Below are 20,828 nucleotides of genomic sequence, written 5' to 3' on the forward strand. Positions count from 1 at the left end.
GGGACTGTGAGAGAGGCCTTGCTATGTGCTTGAATCCCATTGGTCGATTTTGTGGCTAGGATCTTGGTCACTCCAAAGCTGGTATTTCCAGGCTTCTCTACTGTAGTTACCTGGCTTCCACTCACCCCTTCTTCTCTCCTCCCTCTTCCCTTCTTTTCCTTTCTGTTGTAGCCTATGCTGGCCAGTGTTGGTTCCCCTGGCTTACCTCTTCCTTTTGATGTGGCTCCTGTATTCCTTTGTCACCTTGGCCACTGGCTTACCAGCCACCCAGCTTCATAGGGTTTTTCTCTCACCTTCAGTATCAGCCATTTATTTTTCCTTCATCCCCTTTGATGGGGAAAATGTTATTTAAAAGTATTACAAGGGAAAATCTGCCAGATATGGTGTCTCATTCTTCCAGTCCCAGCTGAGATAGAAGGCTGTCCTGGGTTGCACAGTGAGGGCCAGGTTTGCCTGTGCTGCAGTCAGTGAGAAACAAACTAATCTCCTACCGCCCAAAGCAAGATTAGAGTGCTAGATGTGTCTATAGGTATTGGGATATCATCCTTCCCAAACTCTCACAGTAGAAAGGATGTCAGCAATATCTGAGTACTGACATATACATACACTGGGCAGTGCCCCCCCCCCCCATGCATGCACACACACGCACTCGCTGAGAGACAGACAGGTAGAAAGGCAGACAGAGAGTAGGGAGGAGAGAGACTGACAGAGACAAAAAAGAGTGAGGAGGAGAGAGATAGACAGACAGTGAGATTGAGATTGATTGAAGCCTTTGATCCTCAAAGCTAAGCAAGAAATCACCAGGCTGGGTAGGCAGCACAGCACAGCCATACAAGTGGTGCACAGACTTACATGCAGGCGAAACACCCATCCACATAAAATAAAAAGTAAACAAATTTTTAAAAAAGTGAAAAGGTAATGTTTTCACATGTTGCTTCATGACGCTTCCCACGACTCATGCTTCCCATAGACCTCATGAGCCCCTCCTCACCCACAGCTGCATTGGCGTCTTGGTATGGCATCTTGGTGTGCGTAGTGAAGCTGTGACTCAGGTACCTCACTTCCACTTTCAGCCTACATGCATTGTACTTCCCTCCTTCTCATTTGTGGACCGTCCCTCTAAAATGGCCCTGAGAATCAATTGATTGGAGCCCGCTAGGTTAACTTGGGTTGGTCTGTTTGTCTTTAAACACGGCCCAGGCTGCCCCAGAGCATGATCTTCTCTTGGGTGCTAGGATGACAGGCTCCAGCCACCATGTGCTGTACCTCCTGGTCACTTACTCGGTCAGCTCCCCTGTGTGTCCCAACTCGCACTCCCTCTGGCCACCCTGCCCACACCATGCTCTTCCTAGGTCCTCATGCCCCTGCCCCACAGTTCCCAGCCCCAGCAGGTTTGAGCCCTCCTCTGTGCTGCGCCCCCCCTACAACCTTCTGTCCTGTTCTCCCTCACTGGGCTGCAAGTTCAGGGGATCAGATTAAGAGCGACATGACTTTGTCTCTGTTTCTACAATTTTGTGTGTGTGTGTGTGAAATTAATGTGTTTTGTAAGAAATAGCAAAGGAGTGAAACTAGAGACATCTTATAAATAAAGAGAAAGTTTGTTGCTTTTCTCTGCACAGAAGTAACTCCCAGCATGTTTCAGGTTTGTCTGTATGTCTGGAGAGCTATCGCCATCCGATGAATCTCACACAGTGTGTCTCGTTGCTGAGTAGATCATGTGCCTTACTCTCTCTTAGGACAAATTCCCCTTTGTAGGAAATGCTTTTTGGGAAAGCACTGCAGTTGATTAAGCTGGCCTCCTATTGACTGATCCTGAGGCTATTTTCAGAATTTTCCACTCCCCACTGTATCCTATTGAAAATGTGCTTCGATGGGTTAATTCAATCCAGTTCTTCTGTGGAGAACCTAGGGTAGGGGAGCTATGAGGTGGAGTCAAGCTGCAGGAGGCTTCCCTGCCTGCCCTCCTTCTTGGGGACTTGGTCTTATTGTGGTCTAGCTTAGCTGTGCAGAGGTTGTGACTCACCTGTGGGATCAGTGAGTCTCCGGATGGACAAAGTTCCTGGAAAGGGAAATCAGTGCAGGCCAGGGTGGCAGAGCCTGGCTGAGTGGAAGAGCCTTGTAGACAGCAGGGAGGACCCACTACCTTCCCCTGCAGCAGAAAGGCTGCTGCAACAGGACAGTCCTCTCCCTGGCTCTTCTGGGTTCAGGAGGGGTGTGTGTGTGTGTGTGTGTGTGTGTGTGTGTGTGTGTATGTGTCTGTCTGTCTGTCTGTGTGTCTGTCTGTGTGTGTGTGTTTGAGATAGGATCTCATATATCCCAGGGTGTTGTTGAACTTGCTATGGATTTGAGGATGATGTTGAACTTGGATCCTCCTGCATCTACTTCCTGAGTGCTAAGGGTACAGGCATTCACCACTGTGTGGTTAAGTGTCAGGAATCAAACCCAGGGCCTCGTGAATGCTAGATAAGCACTCTGTCAGCTGAGCTTATAGCTGCCCCTCAGTCCACTGGAAGTCCCATAGCCATGCTGAGGATGAAAATGGGGCTAGCCCACTTGGTCTCATGATTGTAGTGGGGTGGAATGATGCCAGGTAGCTCTAAAGCATTTACCCTGTGCTCTGTGTGTGGCAAAAACCAAAAAACTGCTTTTATTCAAATTTGTTCCCTCTGAGTTAAAAGTGGCTTCATAGAGGGTGGGGAGAAATGAGCACCCTCAGATGTCGCTGGTGGTGTAAAATAGTGTGACCCTATGAGAAGCCACGCACAGTTCTTCAGAAATTTGAACTGTAAGGACCAGGTGACCCAGCCGTTCCAGAACTGAAAATAGGTATTCACACAAGACTAGAGGACATAGGATTGTAGTACTGCTCAGAGTAGCTTGAAGTAGGAACCACCCAGATGTTCATTAATTAGTGGATACAAAGTACAGTGTGGCCCAGCCCTTTTATATTATTCCGCATGAAAATAATACATATAGACAAACCTTAAACCATTTGGCAAATTTTATTTAAGAAAAACTATTTACTGGGCATGGTGGCCCATGAGTATTAATCTCAGCACTTGGGAGGCTGAGGCAAGAGGATTGTGAACTCTAGGCTAGCCTGTCAAAACATGATGATGATGATGATGATGATGATGATGATGTTTCTTCCTAGGGGGAGGGGCATAAAGTTTTCTGTCTTTCTGTTGAAGACCTATAATCTTCACACACATTCATACGTACTATCCTTGCCCCTTCTCTCCCCTCCCTTCCCTGCTCACCCAACATGTTACAGGAAGGCCTTCTGTGGTATTACTTGCTTCTTTTTCTTTGGGGATAGCTGTGGCTCTTATGGGTCTGTTGCGTTTGGTCCTGGTCACATATGTTCCCAGCTCAGGTTAGTTAGGCTGTGTTTTCAACAAGTGCTAGCCTGGGAACCCACAAAGAGAGAAGGTTAGGCTGCCAGAGGGAGAGGGGGTGGAGGCTATGAGCTGCTAGGCTCCTTGTTCTACTCAGCTGGCCTTCTCACCTTCACAGACACTGCCCAGGTAGTGGAAAGGCTACTCACAGAGGGGGCAGATGATGTGGGATGGCCACAGGCTTGCTCCCCACTGGGCCTAAAGGCAAAGGTCAGCCTCCCGGGACAAGGCTAGCTTTGTTGCCTAGTTCCTCCCACGCCTTGTAAACCTGAAGAGGCCCTTACAGGGTAAACGGTGCTGCTGTTTGCCTTGCATGTTTGCAGGAGGGATTTGTGGGGCCTTCCAGTCCTCTGCATGATTTATCTCAGAGGAAATGAGACTGTCCCCATTGAGAGGGGAGACCCTGGGCCTGGGCCCTGTCGCTTGAGAGCTGTAGACAGGTGCTTTGTCTTGTATGTGAGCTATAGGGGAGAAAGCGAAGTACAGGATGTATTTGTACCAGTGTTCCTGTCCTAAACTAATGCACAGTCTTTGGTTAAAAAAGAAGAAAATTATAAAAACAGTGATAAAGTCACTCCAAATTCGGTTCTGTCTTACTTTGTAGAAGTGACCAACTTTTACCACCCTTAACATATATCTTTGTGACATTTTTTTCCCATTTCATGTTTAAAAGAAAAGCTTTCTTTTTTCCCCTAAATTTGCCTTTGATTTTTTTTAAGCCCTACAGTCAGTGTATCATGGGTCTCCTTACATTGTTTCTTTGAACATCCGGAAACCTACACTATCATTGTTAGTGGTGTCTGACCTCCATGTTGTATGTGACTATTTTAATTGTCAAAACTCTTGCCTTATTACGTTCAGTTGACACAAATGTATCTCTCATTGTTTTGTGCATATATTAAATTTTTATTATTACACTTATTTAGTAATGGGTGCTGGTGTAGATATGCTCACATGTCACAGGGCATATGTGAAAGTCAGGGGATAGACAGCTTCTGGGAGCTGGTTCTCTCTCTCCTACCATGTGGGTTTCTGGGATTGAACTCAGGTCAGGTCATCAGGCTTCACAGCAGGTGCCTTTACACACAGCCACTTGCTGGTCCTTGTGTGTGGCTTTAAAACTATGCTTGTCATGAATAAAGTCTCTGTGTCCAAGGCAGCACACACTTCTTTCATCAGCTCCACCAGGGCATTTGAGTTTCCGCTCTCCCTGCTCTATGGCTAGTTTTAAAATGTTCTTTATGATCTGTGGAAGGTGACTTTTTCCCAAGGTACCCCAGATATTTTCCTCTTCTATTAGTCTGGGAAGCTGAACATGTGACCACAACTCGTGTGTGTGTGTGTGTGTGTGTGTGTGTGTGTGTGTGTGTGTGTTGCGTAGTTTTAACTATCAGCTTGACACAACCTAGAATTACCTGGGAAGGGAGTCTGATGAGGGACTGTCTGGATTAGTTGGCCTGTGAGTATGTCTGTGGAGGATTCCCCTGATTGTTCATTGACCCAACATCTTAATCTGTGTCCTATGGCTGTGAAGAGACACCATGACCATGGCAACTCTTAGAAAGGGAAGCATTTAATTGGGGCTGGCTTACAGCTCAGAAGTTTAGTCTATTGGTGTCGTGGTGGGAAGCATGGCGGTGCAGAGCCAGACCTGGTGCTGGAGAAGTTGAGAGTTCTACAGTCAGATCAGCAGGCAGCAGGGAGAGGGAGAGCTGCTGGGACTGGCTTGGGCTTCTGAAACCCCCAATCCACCCCCAGTGACATTCTCCCTCCCACAAAGCCACACGGATTCCAACAAGGCCACATCTCCTAATTCCTCTCAAGTAGCACCACTCCCTAATGACCAAACATTCAAATCTATGAGGCTATGGGGGCCATTCCTATTCAAACCACCACATCCAAACTGCTGTGGGGTGTATCATTCCCTAGACTGGGCCCTGAAATGAGTTAGAGTGAAGAAAGCTAGCAGAGACCACCATGAAAATCCATGTGTTTACTTTCCCTCTGATTTTGACTGTGGGTATGGTGCTTCAAGTGTCTGTCTTCACTTCTCCATAGCTGGAGTTGTGAGCCAGATAAACCTGTTTCCTTCCTAAGTTGCTTTTGGCCAGGGTGTTTTTTAATCACAATAACAGGAGAGAGAGAGAGAGAGAGAGAGAGGGGGGGGGGGAGTGTGTGTGTGTGTGTGTGTGTGTGTGTGTGTGTGTGTGTGTCTGCATGTAACCCTGCACTAAGAACATAATCTTCTAATGATGAACAGGAAACGTTCTAGACTGGCAGATAGCATCTTCTTCAGTTCTTAGGAATTCACATGACTGTAGTTCTCCCTAATTTCTTTGAGGCTGTTGATGATAAAGTGCAGGCTTGAGTCTGAGCCCTTGTGAGAGAAGTTGAGAAATGCTTGGGGCCTGGGAATCTCTCTGAAGGTCTGGATGCTGTCCTTTGTGAGCCAGTACCTCTCCAAGGCTGCAATGAGCCAGAGGCCAGGAGGTCCAGGGAGGTGGAGCTGGGATTATAGCAAGCAAGACCTCTGCACTCAGGGTTTTACCCAGGGAATGCCACTGTGCCGTGGGGGCAACCACGGTGGCTCTGTCTCACCAGTTTCTTCTGGCTCTACCACTCACCACATTGTCAGAGCTGTGCTGAGCATTATAAGTACACATTTCCCTAGGCCTGACCTGTTTTACTAGGAATGAAAGCATATCCTGGTAGCCTGATTCCCACAACCTGGATTTTCCTGCATATCTGGCTCTCAGCCCTCAAAGTTAGTTCTTTTGGTTCTCAGTAAAGGAACGAGCTGTGGTGGTACAAACTCCGTCGTCTGTTGTGGAGTGGTGAAGGTAATCTGCCGCCAAACTTGGGGCCTTAAAAATGAGTGTTTCTGCGTACCCACAGCTGCCCTCTTGTGGGGAACTCAGACTATGGCAATGGTGCCTTTGTTTGGAGCCTTTCCCTGCCCGGGAAGGAGGAAAATTAGAGAGTGAAACATGAAGTCGGTCTTAAATGGAGTGTATGAGGTATTTGTTCAATGTGGTAATACAGTGCAGAAGCCAGACCCTCTCCAGACATAGGTGCAGGGCAATTGTGTTCCATTAACTGTGGTGAGTCTTGGCCTGGTGGGATGGTCTTCTCGTGTCTCAGTGGTGGCGCTGTCTGAGGATGTCCCTGATGTCCTCTGGACCTCATTACCTGCTCCTGAACACCTCAGATGTCCTCAGTTGCTTCTGCACCTTTGTGCTCAGTTTCCATTGGCTAGTAATTTGTGGAAGAAATTACTGTTCTCTGTTTATCTCAAGCCATGCACAGAAATATATTTCAAGGAGGTAAAGGGTTTCAGTGGGAAAAATGAAACTTGATTACTTTTTTGAAGTTATGACAAGAGGATCACATTATGGTTTCAAGGTGGGGAAGGAGAGGCTTTCTTAAAGTAACCGAAGCACAGACTACAAGGCTCCTTGATGATTTTTGCCATAGTGAAGAGTGAAACTTTGGCATCAAAGACACCACAGGCCACGTAGTGGCAGAAGATCATTTTGATGAGTATACCCAGGAAAGGTAGCTGGAATTTAAAACTAGTCCTAGAGGGCTGGTACAGCTTAGGTGTAGAGTTCTTCCCCAGCATGCACGAGGTCCTGGGATAGAAATGGAAGGAGAGAGAGAAGGACAATAGAAATGGGAATCCTAGAAGACCAAGGTAGATAATTCACAGACACAAAAAAGATGCCCATGGTGGTTCATAACTATCTGTAATTCCAGTTCCAGCGCATCTGATGCTCTCTTTAGGCCTCCACATGCAATGTACACATGTGGTGTATATGACGTACATGCAGGCAGAATACTCATATATACAACATAAAAATAAATCTTAAGAAATTTAAACAAAGGTCTACTTATTAGCTATTGAAACTGGCAATACCTTAAAAATCTGAGTATTGCACAATAGCTGATAGGTAAATGGAAACTCAAGTTACTATTGACAGTGAAACAAAATAATAGACCATCCAGTTAATGAAGTAGTCTTAAGCCTGAGAAAGGAGGGAAATTTGTCCATCCCTCAGCATGGGTGAGCTTCCAGCTAAATGATATAAAATAAACCTCCTCTTTAAAACAACTTTTAAAGAGATTTTTTTTTTTTTTTTGCTTTGTTGTTTTGTTTTTTTGAGACAGGGTTTCTCTGTGTAGCTTTGTTTGTGCCTTTCCTGGAACTCACTTGGTAGCCCAGGCTGGCCTTGAACTCACAGAGATCCGCCTGGTTCTGCCTCCCGAGTGCTGGGATTAAAGGCGTGCACCACCACCACCTGGCAAGATTTATTTTTTTTAAAACGTGTGTATATATGTGTATGCCTGCATGAGTTTGTAATATGTGTGCAGGTGCTGAGAGAGGGCATCAGATACTCTGGAACTGGAGTTAAGGGTTGTGAGCCTCATGACTGGGTGCTGGGAACTGAACTCAGGTCCTCTGCAGGTGCTCTTAATTATTGACCAAGCTCTCTAGCCCTTGTTTTATTTTTTATGACAAGGTCTCACATGGCACAGGCTGGCCTCTAATTTGCCACGTTGCTAAGGATGACCGTAGACTCCTGATTTTCCTGCTCCTGCTACTGTTTTTCAAGTGCTAGAATTACAGGCCTTGTGCCTATTGTCTCTGACACAGCTCTGTTCCCCTCCCTCTCCCCCTCCCTCTACCTCTCCCCCTCCCTCTTCCCCTCCCTCTCCCCCTCCCTCTCCCTTTCCCCCTTCCTCTCCCCTTCTCCCCCCTCTCTCCCCCCTCTCCCCCATCCTTCTCTCTCCCCTCCCTCTCCCCTTACTTCTCCCCCCTCTCTCCCCCTCCCCTTCCTTCTCCCCCCCTCCCCCTCCCTCTCCCCTCTCCCCCTCCCTCTCCCCTTCCTTCTCTCCCCTCTCTCCCTTCTCCTTTCACCTCCTCTTCTAAAGGAGATTTTTAGTGACAGAATGGTGCTTGGCTTCCAGTTTTTTCTGCGTCTCAATGTATGTTTCCTAAGAGTAAAGGTGTTTCCACAATACAGTGGGGTTTTTGCCTTCTACCTTGTAAATAAGTTTTGTATTTCAATATCCTAAGATTTCCTCTTGAAAGGAACAGTTTCTGAAAAGAATAGGCAAGAGGGCTAGATGTCAGAGCACATGCTGTAATCCAAGAATTCAGTAAGTTGAAATGGGAAAACTGGAATATGTTTAGCATCTAGGCTACCTACATTTTTACAGGAAAGGAAAGGAAAAATGAAAGACTTTAGGCTAGTGAAGCTCATTTCTGGAGGCCAGAAGAGGGTGTTGGAACCCTGGAACTGGAGTTACAGACAGCTGTGAACCGCAGTGTAGGTGCTGGGAACCGAACCTGGGTCTCCTGCCGGAGTAGCAGCTGCTGTTAGCCACAGAGCCATTTCTCCATCTCAGTTCTGAGTTTTGATGAAGCAGTTGTTCCTTTTGTGTGGATGATCTGTCTGTCTGTGGAGGAAATATTCCAGGGTTCAAGGTTGTGACTGTCTGGGCCACAAAGATGGTGTTGATACCGCAGGGCCCATGCAGTGAGAAAGGCTATTCCTGGGCTGTGGGAGCTGTGGAGGGCTAAGCCAGCCTTTCCGGTTTTGTCCTGTCATTTGAGAAATAAGGAAGCAAACCCACAGAGGTGGTGAGTCACCGAGGGCTAAGGATCTTTGAGAGGTGCTCAGTAAGGCAAATCCCCGGCTGCCTATTAACTCATTTTCTCCTGTTGGTTAGTTTTGGTTTTTCTCTTCTTGGACAGCACCCTAGGTGAATCTGAGTTCCTGCAGTTCATAGCAGGATCCATTCTTACGCTCATGTTCTCTCTGTTTTTCTTGTTGGAGGTTGTTTGTTTGGTTTTGGGTTTCTGTTGTTGCTTTTTGCTTATTGTTTTTGAGACAGTTTTGCTACGCAGCCATGGCTGGCATGCTATTTACTATGTAGCTCAGTCTGACCTCAAACTCAGAGACTGCTGCAGCCACAGCCTGCTTGAGTAGTGGGATGACAGGTGTGCACCACCACACTCCTTTCTAGAATTCTATTTTGTTTGATAGATTCCCACAGTCTGCTGTGTCCTTAGGATTCAGCCTTCTCTATGAGCCTTGAACTTGAGGAAGCTTCTTTAAGCCTCCATCTCCATCCGTTGGACATCTTCTGCATCCTCTTCCTGCTGTCTTTTCATAACATTGTGTCTGCCCCCAACCATTGCACCAGTGTCCTTGCCTTTGGCCGCATCCCTGCCTTTTGGTTACTTTTTTCTTTGTTATCTACAGTAGAAGTCACTCTCCTAGGTGATTGCCTCCCTTACACTCTTCCTCTCTCACTGCACACTGTAGTCTTCCCCTTTTCATTTTCCTGAAAGCCTGCATCAGCTTTGGAAGATATCGGTCTTGTTCCATCGGTGGTCCCACCCTGGCATTGGGATGAAAGGACCACAGGGCGCAGTCTTTTTCTGTCCTGCTCGACACTGCCAGTGCCTAGAACAACACTGGACATTTTATGTCCTTATGTTAGAAAGTCCCCAGGACCATCTTTTGGTTCTGTGATTTGCCTACGACTCATAAGATTCAATATATCATCATCACCATTGGCTAAAATTGTAGCCATAGGACACAAAGCAAAATCAACAACATGGGGAAGGAGAAGGGACGTGGTGTAAACCAGATCCAGGTTTCTCAGCTCCTCTACCAAGAGAGTTGTACCAGATACACTTGATCTCCAGTATGGAAGTGTAACAGCACACATGTCACTCAGTTCCTGGGTGTTGGTCACAGTTCCTCTCTGTTCAGTAGGGACCAAAGTTGCAGACTAAGTATAGGCTTGTCTTACTTTTGAAGACTGCTCACTGTCAGGTTCCCAAATTCCAGCCAGTCTGTCAGGAGGCAGCCTTAAACACAGTCCTTTCCTGACACAGATGTCTCAGGCTGGCCCTTCTAACCTTCCTGTGTATAGAATGGGGAGTCTCTGTAGCACAAACATTTGAGAAGGAGTGAATGTAAATGGATCAGCCCCGTGTTAATACAGCGCTAGCAGCATCAGACCTTAAGACACCCCCACCCCCACCCCTCACACACACACCCCCTTCTGAGGGCCAAAGTGAGCTCTTGAAAAGGGAGCTCTGCCCATCTTGCTTGGTAAACATGAGTCCTTGGTTCCTAGGTGCTGAAGCACAATGGTTCGTCCGAGATCCTCAACAAGCTGTATGACACGGCCATGGACAAGCTTGAAGTGGTTAAGAAGGACTACGATGCCCTGCGGAAGAGGTACAGCGAAAAGGTCGCCATGCACAACTCAGATCTGAGCCGCCTGGAGCAGCTGGGAGAGGAGAACCAGCGCTTGCAAAAACAGACAGAGATGTTAACCCAGCAGAGGGACACAGCCATCCAGTTGCAGCACCAGTGTGCTCTCTCTCTGAGGAGGTAGGAGCCCAGGCTGGTCACAGGGCACTGTGTGTTGGGAGTAGCAAACTCTTTGTCTAGGGCTCTCGTCTTTTGTGGGCTTCTGGTCATCTATAAGGCTTCCAGGAGAAAAACACCTAAGAACATTATGTTTGATACTGCATAGCCTTGAAATTATTTCCTTTCCTCTCATCTGGGCACCCTGTTGTGTCCTGAGCACCCTAACTCTTAGATTTCCCTGTAAACCTCTCTCTCCATAGTGGCTACCCACCTTGCAAATGGGAAAGGTGGTTGGTCTATGTGTCCTGGGCAGCATGTCCATTGGAATTTCATTTTTATTAAGGACCATTGCTTTTAGATACGATTCCCACCCTGGACAGTATTGCATGAAGTGCATTCCTGCAGTGTTTACTGGTCTCCTGTGAAAATTCTCTGTATATAAGTAGATTTAGAAATTGCCAGTTTGGACCCAGACCCAGTCTCTACTGAAGGATTCAGGGAACATGACTGTTATTGTTTGGTCCTGGAGCCCCTGAAGGACCAGTGTTCTCAGACACACATCTCAGGAAATGTTGCCTAGTGCTCAGGTTGCAAGGCTGTATTAGGTCTGTCTATAAAATGAAGTGGTTGCACAGTAAGTCATCATAAAGCCATGTGCGTCTTTCCTGTGCTGTGATTCTGGCATTACTTTGTTTACTTGTATTGTTTTTGCTCCCCTCCACCCCCAAACAGCGTAGCTAGATTATAGGAGAAATGTGTTGTTTTTTCTAGTAGAGTGGAGAGCATGCAGTCCTCAGTTCAATTTCTGGCATTTGTTAAAGGCTGAGAAACATTCCAGGCCCAGGGCACCAGCACTATGTGACCATTCCCTCTGGGGGTGCAGAGAATGACCTCATTCAAGACTTTATGCTTGACTGTCTGCCACAGTGGGGCTGGTGCAGGGGGTAGCAGTCTCACAGCTGACATGACACATCCCCACCCCTCCCACCTCACATTTTCCTCCCCAGGTTTGAGACAATCCACCACGAGCTGAGCAAGGCCACAGCCCAGAACAAGGACCTACAATGGGAGATGGAGCTGCTGCAGTCTGAGCTGACAGAGCTGAGAAGCAAGCAAGTGAAAACTGCCAAGGAGTCTGAGAAGTACAAGGAGGAGCGTGACGCTGTGTACAGCGAGTATAAGCTCATCATGAGCGAGCGCGACCAGGTCATCTCCGAGCTGGACAAACTGCAGACAGAGGTGGAGTTGGCGGAGTCCAAGCTCAAGAGCAGCACGTCTGAGAAGAAGGCAGCCAGCGAGGAGATGGAGGCCCTGCGACAGGTAGGCAGCGGCTGAGCACGGTAGGCAGCCACAGAGTTCTTGAGTGCTGGATGAGAAGGTCTGAGGGGGCAGGGACTTCTCTTTGAAGGTTATCAATGGCTGGGTTGTGAAATACCACTCAGGTCTCTGCTTGGTGTTTGACTTTAGTCTGGGGTCCAGAGGAGAAATGGGACGGAGTGTCTGGCCATTGTCCTGGACACAGGAAGATATCAGAGGACATGCACAGCTGAGTGGATACAGGGTACCTCACGGGTAGGAGGACTGAGCTAGCCTCATAACCTTGTTCGAGTGCGCAGATTGCCAGGCTATATTATAAAATTGCACATTAAGTCATCAAGAGGCCATATTTGTCCCTCCTATGCTGTGACACTGACATTGCTTTGTTTGTTTGTTTCAAAATAACGTAGTTTGATTATAGGAGAAATATGCTGTTCTTTCTGGTAGACTGGAGAGCTACCTTTGAGTAATCACAGACCATCTTGAATTGTCTCAGACTAACTGTCTGTGAACAAGGTTCCAAGACCAAAGTTCTTAGCTGCATAGACCTGATGGCCTCATGGATTCAGAAGAGCACCCTTGGGGGCCTTTGTCACCAGCCATTTGTGTACTCAGAGGAGTTTCTGGTTTTCTTCTCAGGGCATTCCAAATTTTTGTGTGTACAACTTTCAGCAGAAAGTTGGCCTTGTCTTAAAGCCTTGCTGCCTGGGGTGGTGCCTCCAGGGTTGGAGACTGAGGTGTTCAGTAGCAGCAGGCCTGGGCCTCTCAGCTCAACACCTGTGTGCTCTCCTGCCTAGCCAGCTCTACCGCACCACTGATGAGTCTCCCTTCTGGTCCAGGTGTGCTCCTCTGGGATATAGACAGGCATGGAGGCCTTCTGCCCTTTGGTCATGTTGTGACTCTGACAAGAGTCTCTAGACTTGGGAATAGTAGATTACTCCCCCACCCCCATCAGAGAGGTTCTTGATTCATGCCTCTGCTCCACGTTTCTGATTTTCTGTATAGGTCTGTTAGGATGCAGGGATGCAAAGTGGTGTGTGGGAAAGTACAGCCAGGAAGATTGGCATGGATGCTCTAGAGATCTCTACAGAGATCATTGTGTATTGGGGATGAGGCAGGGTGGGTGGTATGGGAATGTGGGTGACTGGGATACCTGTCTAGTTTGCTTTCTGTTACTGTGATAAACCCCATGACCCCAAACAACTTGTTGAGGAGAGGGTTCATTTCATCTCACAGGTTTTAGGCCATCATTGTGGGAAGTTGGAGCAGGAGGTTCATCAGGGAGGAGCTTGAAGCAAAACTCCTGGAGGAATGCTGCTCACTGGCTTGTTCCAGGGCTCACATTAAGCTACCTTTCTTGCAGCTCAGGTCCACCTGCATAGGGGTGGTACTGCTCATATTGATCTGGACCCTCCAATATCAATTAGCAGTCAAGAAAATATCTCACAGGGGTTGGGGAAATGGTTCAGCAGTTTAGAGCACTGGCTGCTCTTCCAGAGGACCCACTATAGAGGTTGGCTCACACACATCTGTAATTCCAATTGTAGGGGATCCAGTGCCCTCTTCTGGTCTCTGTGGGCATGAGGCACACATGCATGCACATACATATATGCAGGCAAAATACTCATACACAAAAATATAAGAAGAAATCTAAAATATGAAATAATGTCCCGCAGTCACGCCTGCAGGTCAGTCTGATGGAGGCAATTCTTCAATTGCATTGTCCTCCTCTAGGTGTGTCAAGTTGACAGCCAAGATTAGCCATCACACAGGTGGCCTTTGTGCCTGCAGTGGTTCCTTCTATGCTCAGGTAGAGGTGGCGGCTGTGTAGCGTGGGAGGGACTGAGGCTGCTGGAGTCTGAGCCTTCCTTGGTCACATGGCCTCTCGTCTCTCTTACCTGTACTGCCTTTGCCCTTCTCTGCAAGCTGGATGTGGTAGTCACATTTGTCCTAGAGGGACGGTTTTCAGGTGACACAAACAGAAAACACGGTTAGCAGTTATGTCCTCATGGATCTGGAATGATCTCATTGCCCATTTAGGATGAGCATGAGCTCTGTGCAACTGTTTGTAAAATGGGTAAAATGGGCCAATAATGACAGTCCCATACAGAGAGATTGATGTCCCCCAGACCAGCAACTGTGTGTGTGTGTGTGTGTGTGTGTGTGTGTGTGTGTGTGTGTGTGATGTGCTGGGGACACCATTGAGCTGCCTGCCTTGTCTGACTTTGATGAAATTTTAGAAAAGGAAATTATGTAAAGAAACCCATCTTCCTTCTTTCTTTTTTCCTTATATATAGGGTCTCACTTTGTAGCTCTGGCTAGCCTGGAACCCTCAGTATAGACCATGTCACCCTTGAAACTCACGAGATCTGCCTTCCTCTGCTTTCTGAGTGCAGGTGCTGGGGTTGCAGGCGTACACTACCATGCCCATCCATAAAGGAACTTTTAATAAGTCAGTTTAATGCACCAGAGTTTGGTAAATGTCCTAGATAGTCCATCTGTTCCTTTGTGTGTCCTAGTATCTGAGTGTGTACTTGTTGCAGAGAGGGGGATGTAAATATCAAGGTAGGAAATCACAGTGACAAGACAAGACAAAACAAAACTACAAACAAGACAAAACACAACAAAACAAACCACCTTGGAGAATAACTAAATTGGTCACCAGACTAAAGAAGTCATGGAATGTTGAACACCTACAAAGGGAACTTGTGATAAGACAGCAAGCCTGCCTCATGGGATTTTCAATTTCAGAAGTGACCCGCGTAGGCTGTGGTCACGCACACAGAGAAGTATGAAGAGCACCCAGTCCCCCTGGTGCTGGCCTCCAGCCGTGGGCATCATTAATGTGGAGGCTTGACGTCTGAGCCCTTGGTACTCAGCACTCAGGCAGTCAGGCATGCCCTTTAGTCTGGAGTCCTCTGGGCCTTTGTGGGGGGTGTTGCTGGGTGACAGGTGGCTTGTCAGCTGAGGCAGGAATCTTTTCCAGGCGTTGTTCTGAGTCAGCAAGCAGCAGGGGAGAACCCCCTCCCTTACCCCCACCTGCAGCCACCTGAGTTGACGACATTCTCAACTTCTCTGCACCTTGTCCTAGGTTCATGCCCTACCCAACATGAGCCAAAAGGAAGCCAGATCTTTGGTTCTTAGGTGTGATGTGGCCCCAGGGAATGATGACCACATTGTTTGGCCACCTGTCCAAGGTCAGCTGGATAGACCTTTCAGTTCATTGGGTTCCCTGACCACAGAGTGTCTTCTTGGAGTTCACCTTTGCGAAGGGTCTCCCAGGTCCAAGCTCACCCCCCTAAATGGAGCACTGTGCATAGAAAAGCTAGCTGAGTTACCCTGGCCGGCAGTACCATTTCCTCTGCAGCTGTGTCTGCATGAAGAGTGGAGCTCAGCTGTGCTGCCACAGCAGCAAGGTGCTGCTTTAGAGGGCACTGCCACAGGGAAGGCATCCAAGGAGAAACAGCGCTGTCTCACCTGGAAGCCGTGTTCTCTGGCACACATCTGGGGCCTTTGGTTGGGCAGTGCATCTGCTGGGGACTGGGTGCAGCCCTTGAGTCCTTCTTGAAGACCCCCTTTCAGGTGAGAAGCTTCTGCAACAGCCCATATCTTCCCAAGCCCAGGCCTCAGAAGTACCTGGCGCCTCAGGACCACTGAGGATGGCAGGGTGAGACCCTAGGCTGAGTTCCTGGAGGCTGGGAACTGGTGTTGAGGTCAGCAGAAGGCCTGGAGAGGAAATGCTGGTGAGAACAGTCTCTTGGCAAGGGTAGGACTGTTGGAAGTCACTGCTGCATTCCTGCAGTGTGCCATCAATGCAATTGAGGGCTCAGGCAGAGGTCGGTCACCTGGACCATCGTGGCTCCCTAGTTCCACTGTTACTTTTAATCTCCCTACCCCATCTCACTAAAGTGTCTGAGGAGCTGTGTTTTAGGGCGATTCGTCTCAAAGGCCAGCAGTTTGGAGGAGTCCAGTGGGAATCAAGGGGAGGCAGAGGTGGATGGGAGCCACCCCATTCTTCAGCACTAGTTCCCTGGGCATGCATGTGTACCTCCTGAGCTCGGTGAGGCCAGTATCCCGAGCAAAGGGGAACGGCCTCACAGGGAGACAAATGCTAGTGTTTCAGGTGTAAGTGCCCAGGCTCAGTGCTTCTCTTGAGCCTCAGCTCCTCTTTGGAACTGTAAGGTTTCCAGGTCAGAAGGCTGGATAACCCCTTCTCTTTCCCCTACCTCTTGCCCTTAGATCAAAGACACAGTGACCATGGATGCTGGCAGAGCCAACAAAGAGGTGGAGATCCTCCGAAAGCAGTGCAAGGCATTGTGCCAGGAGCTGAAGGAAGCCCTCCAGGAAGCAGACGTGGCCAAGTGCCGGCGGGACTGGGCCTTTCAGGAGCGGGACAAAATTGTGGCAGAGCGTGACAGCATCCGGTAAGGATGTTCTTGGATGGGTGTGGTCCTCTATTTCTCTTGTGCACTGAGGTGTGTTGGTAGGGTCGCAGTCACTGGCCATGTATCCAGGTAAGAAGGCAGGGACTGTGGCGCCTTCTTCTCCCCCTGAGCTGATTCTTGCCTCACCTCTTGGCTTTAAAGTTTTCTATTGCATTTCCTTCCTGCTTCTCTTTTGGACATCTTGAGTGCATGCTATGACCAGGTCAAAACCATCTTTCTCTTTAAGGGCTTGATGGAAGCAACTTGTATGAAATGTGTCCGTTGTTTTTTCCTCTGTGTTGTTAGACGTTTACTGTGTCAACATCTTAGGTTCCTGAGCACCAAGAATTTAGAAGAGACTACCATGTGTCTGTGCCTAGTAGGGGCCAGGCTATCATGGAACATGTAGGGCACTTGATGGAAGGAAGACTCCCAGGCCCAGTATCTTTTGATCTACAACTTGAAGCCTGAGTACAGTTTTTTCAGCAGGAAAGGAAGTATGAGCATTGTAGATGGAGGGAGTGCACATGTGTTCTCTGAGGAGGGATTGGATGTGGCCAGGTCCTGCTCTGAAGAATCACAAGGAGTAGAGTGATAGTATCCTTGAGTTTGGGTTCTGAGGGTCTTGACTGGAAGCTGAGGAGTGTGGGTAAGATCCTGGGCAGGTACAGAACTAGGGATGGTGGGGTGGTACAGTAAGTTGGTCATTGGGGGATCCTGGAACCCCGCCCCCCTCATCCCCATGCTATGAAAGGGACAGATGTGTGCCCTGGCAGGGAGGATCAGGAGGTGAAGATGGATGATAGGTGCTTGGTGAGGTGTGGGAGGAGCACTGAGGCCTTTTGGGTGCTTCCTGTGTGTCCTTGCTCTGGCTTGCTCTCCATGTTCTTCCAGAGTTGGATCCTATTCTGGCCTGTGATCAGGGAGATAGAAGTTTTGGGCCCTAGAGGTATGGGGACCAGCCATAGGGCTGGTTATCTTGGAGATGGCCAAGCACAGGCTCTCCTACTATGGGCCTGTGTATCCTATCTTGGAGGATGAAATGGTTTGGGTTTCTTTTTCGGAATCTCATCGGGCTTCCCCATAGCACCTAAACAGAGTATAGAGACAGAGGTCTGAGTCCTGACTGAGTATCCCTCAGCCTGGTAGTGACATGGCCAGAAAGCCCTGTGTATGGTCCCTTAAGGTACTTGTGGGCATTGGAGTGCTGAAACTCACCGGGTGGGCTCCACTGCCACAGAGCTCATGCTGGAAGAGTGAATGTGTGAAATGTGGGCATTGAGATCTGATTGGTGTCTGGTTATATGATGGGCTGGTCTGGGTGGTGTCACACATTCCTTTTTTTTTTTTTTTTTTTTTTTTGATGAAGCTAAATCTCGGGAGTAGGGGCCGACAGGTATGGCAGACCACAAGCCCTTCCTGTATTCTTGCCATTCACAGTGACCTTGACCTCTCCTTTCTCTACCAGGACCCTGTGTGACAATCTGAGGCGCGAGCGGGACCGGGCTGTGAGTGAGCTAGCTGAAGCCCTTCGTAGCCTGGATGACACCCGGAAGCAGAAGAATGATGTCAGCCGTGAACTTAAGGAACTCAAGTAGGCTTGGGTGTTATCTGGGTGGGGTGGGCTTCTACCTAGACTATCCCTTCTCCTGTTTGGGTGAGCAGCCTTGAGTGCACTAAACAGGGACTTGTCACTGGTTCCCTTCACTCTGCCGCACTGTGCTAATCTATAGAATGGACTTGAACATTGCCAGTTCACAGAAGATGGCACCAGCCCATTGATAAACTCATGGAGGAGGGACAACCATCTCATGCCGAGCATGGGAAGATCAAGCACCACATGGGAAGGAAGGTCCTGTCCTCAGGCGGTCTATTTAGGGACAAACATGGCAGCATCATTCATAGTTCACTCATTTCCTTATTCATTCCTTTATTCACTCAAAAAAAAAAAATGTCTTGACTATCTGCTCTGGTCCCTTGGAGGCACGAAGCAAATAGCACTAATTAAACAGACCACACTGCTGTAGTAATGGTATTGAAAGTGCACAGGAGGAGAAAGGTAGGCCTCCCCGAGGAGCATGCACTCGAGCCAATGAAGTAACAGCAGACAGTTTTCCAGGGAATTATAACTGTGGCTTGGAAGTCTGTTCTACGTGTGTCCTGAGATGCCCATTTAGAGGGCTGTTTGGGGTGTTGGGAACTTTCCTTTCAGTCATAGCACCCTCCAACAGGGTCATTTAGACACTCGGTGGCCCTAAGCTCTGAATGGACAATATAAGTACAGAGTTTAGAATAGAAATTGGCAGATCGCAATAACTTAGAGTCTGCACTCAGACTCTACCTGGGAGGCAGCGGCTCAGCTCATCACGTGATAGTTCCAGAGCTGGTGTACTGAGAGGACAGTGGGAAAGTTCAGGTGTGCACGTGCAGGCCTCCAAGTTTCACACAGTTGGTGAGTCCTTTAGGGAGGGAGTGGCAGCTTCCCTTCCTCCCATTTGAGATCTGCCAAGATCAGTAGCTTCCTTATTAAATAACCTACACCAGAGCCGGGTACTCTAATCCAGAGGCCATGTGGCAGGCCCTTGCCCAGAACCAAGGGATGGAATCAGGTACGAGATCCCATTGGATGAGAATGTAGCTTATTGGTAGAGCATGGCACTAAAATCAAAAAGAAAGAATGGTCCTTTTTAAGGGGAACCCTGGAAGCCCAGAGTGTGGTTTGCAAGAAGGTTTTGCACTTTGCTTGAGCTGGAACATATGAGAAGCACTGGGTTCTGCTTGCTCATTCATCATGCTTGCATTTGGGGCTCCTCTCTGATGGTAAGTTCTCTCACTGGTGATTTGCTGGTACGGATGTCCCTGCTGCCGCCCCGGGAACCTTCAGTCGGGAGAGACATAGGCATCTCCTGTGGTGACGGGCGGGGTATCTCAGTGAGCGCCAGTGTTGAGCATGGGGGCCACACTATTCTGATGGGGTTAGGATGATGGCCCAGAAGGAGGGATCAGAGGCTGAATTAGCATCCGATAGCCCAAGAGCAGCCAAGGCTAAGAGAGGTACAGACCTGGCAGCCTATCCTCATGGAAACAAAGGTAGGTCACTTAGATGTCAATTGGCAGCATAGATGAACTAAAAGGCAGCCTGGCCCAGATTTTAGGAAGTAGGCTATCCCATGTAAATTGCCTCATCCTGATGAGGTTTCTCAGTCTTTCCTCCATCTTCTTTACTGAATTTTCCCCACAGTTAAGGTTAATTTTGATAAAGTCTGACTTGTTGATTAAAGAATCTGTTCTGTATTGTATAAAAGTCTCCCATGTAACCTTCAGCATCAAGGCTGCTTGTTTCCCTAGATCTGGGATTTGAACCAGACAGGGCCTTAAGATGCTAGCCAAGCATTTGACAGCTAACTTACATCCCTAGCCTTTGTTTTTTGGGGGGCAGGGTCTTACCATGTAGCTAGGCTGGCCTTGAACTCACCATCCTCCTCAGTGTTGGGGATATGGTCATGTATATGCCACCATGCATGGCTTCTTTCAAAATGTTTTACAAATGTATGATATATTTTGAGTTAATTAAAAAAAAAGGATATGAGGTTTAGTTGAAGGGAAGTTTTTGTTGAAGATTTATTTTATTATTTATTTATGTGTATATGCCTGAGTGCAAATGCCAGCAGGGGCCAGAATGGGGTGTCCAGGTCTCAGAAACTGGAGTTATAGATGGTTGTGAGCTGCCATGTGGATGCTGGGAACTGGACAATTGAACTTGAGTCCTCTACAAAAGCAGCCAGTGTTCTTAACCCCTGAGCCATCTCACCAGCCCCATCTCCCCTCTTTGTAAAAAATATGGATGTTGACCTGCTCAAATCATTGCTTGAGGACTGTCTGTTCTCTTGAATTGCTCCTGTTCCTTTGTATCATTTGGTGGTGTTTCTAGGGCACTTATTCCATAGCTTTGATCCAAGTGTCATCACACAGACTCCATTGCAGCTGCTCTAGAGGAAGTCTCAAATTGAATGACTCCTCACCTCATTTTTAAAACTTTTATTTTTATTTGTGTGTGTGTGTGTGTGTGTGTGTGTGTGTGTGTGTGTGTGAGAGAGAGAGAGAGAGAGAGAGAGAGAGAGAGAGAGAGAGAGAGAGGGGCCAACTTATAGGAGTCAGTCCTCTCTCACTTCCATCTTGTTGAGACACGTCTCTCTCATCTTTGCATGCTGTCTACACAAGGCTGGCTGGCCTGCAAGCTTCCAGGTGATTTCCCGTCTCCCCTCCTACCTCACTCACTGTAGGAGTGCCTGGAT

General features: G+C 48.1%; 1 protein-coding gene across 3 annotated transcripts in view; it reads left to right on the top strand.

The window, feature by feature from the left end:
• Dlg5 (discs large MAGUK scaffold protein 5) overlaps positions 1 to 20,828 on the top strand; it is a 113,517-nt gene that overhangs the window by 55,459 nt on the left and 37,230 nt on the right. For all 3 annotated transcript variants that reach the window (XM_036198779.1, XM_036198781.1, XM_036198780.1), the window contains 4 exons: positions 10,554 to 10,813; positions 11,800 to 12,112; positions 16,349 to 16,533; positions 18,002 to 18,127. In XM_036198779.1, coding sequence (XP_036054672.1) covers positions 10,554 to 10,813; positions 11,800 to 12,112; positions 16,349 to 16,533; positions 18,002 to 18,127 — 884 coding nt within the window. The remainder of the gene's footprint in view (positions 1 to 10,553; positions 10,814 to 11,799; positions 12,113 to 16,348; positions 16,534 to 18,001; positions 18,128 to 20,828) is intronic.

The sequence above is a fragment of the Onychomys torridus genome, chromosome 9 (assembly GCF_903995425.1).
Source record: "Onychomys torridus chromosome 9, mOncTor1.1, whole genome shotgun sequence".
Lineage (NCBI taxonomy): Eukaryota > Metazoa > Chordata > Mammalia > Rodentia > Cricetidae > Onychomys > Onychomys torridus.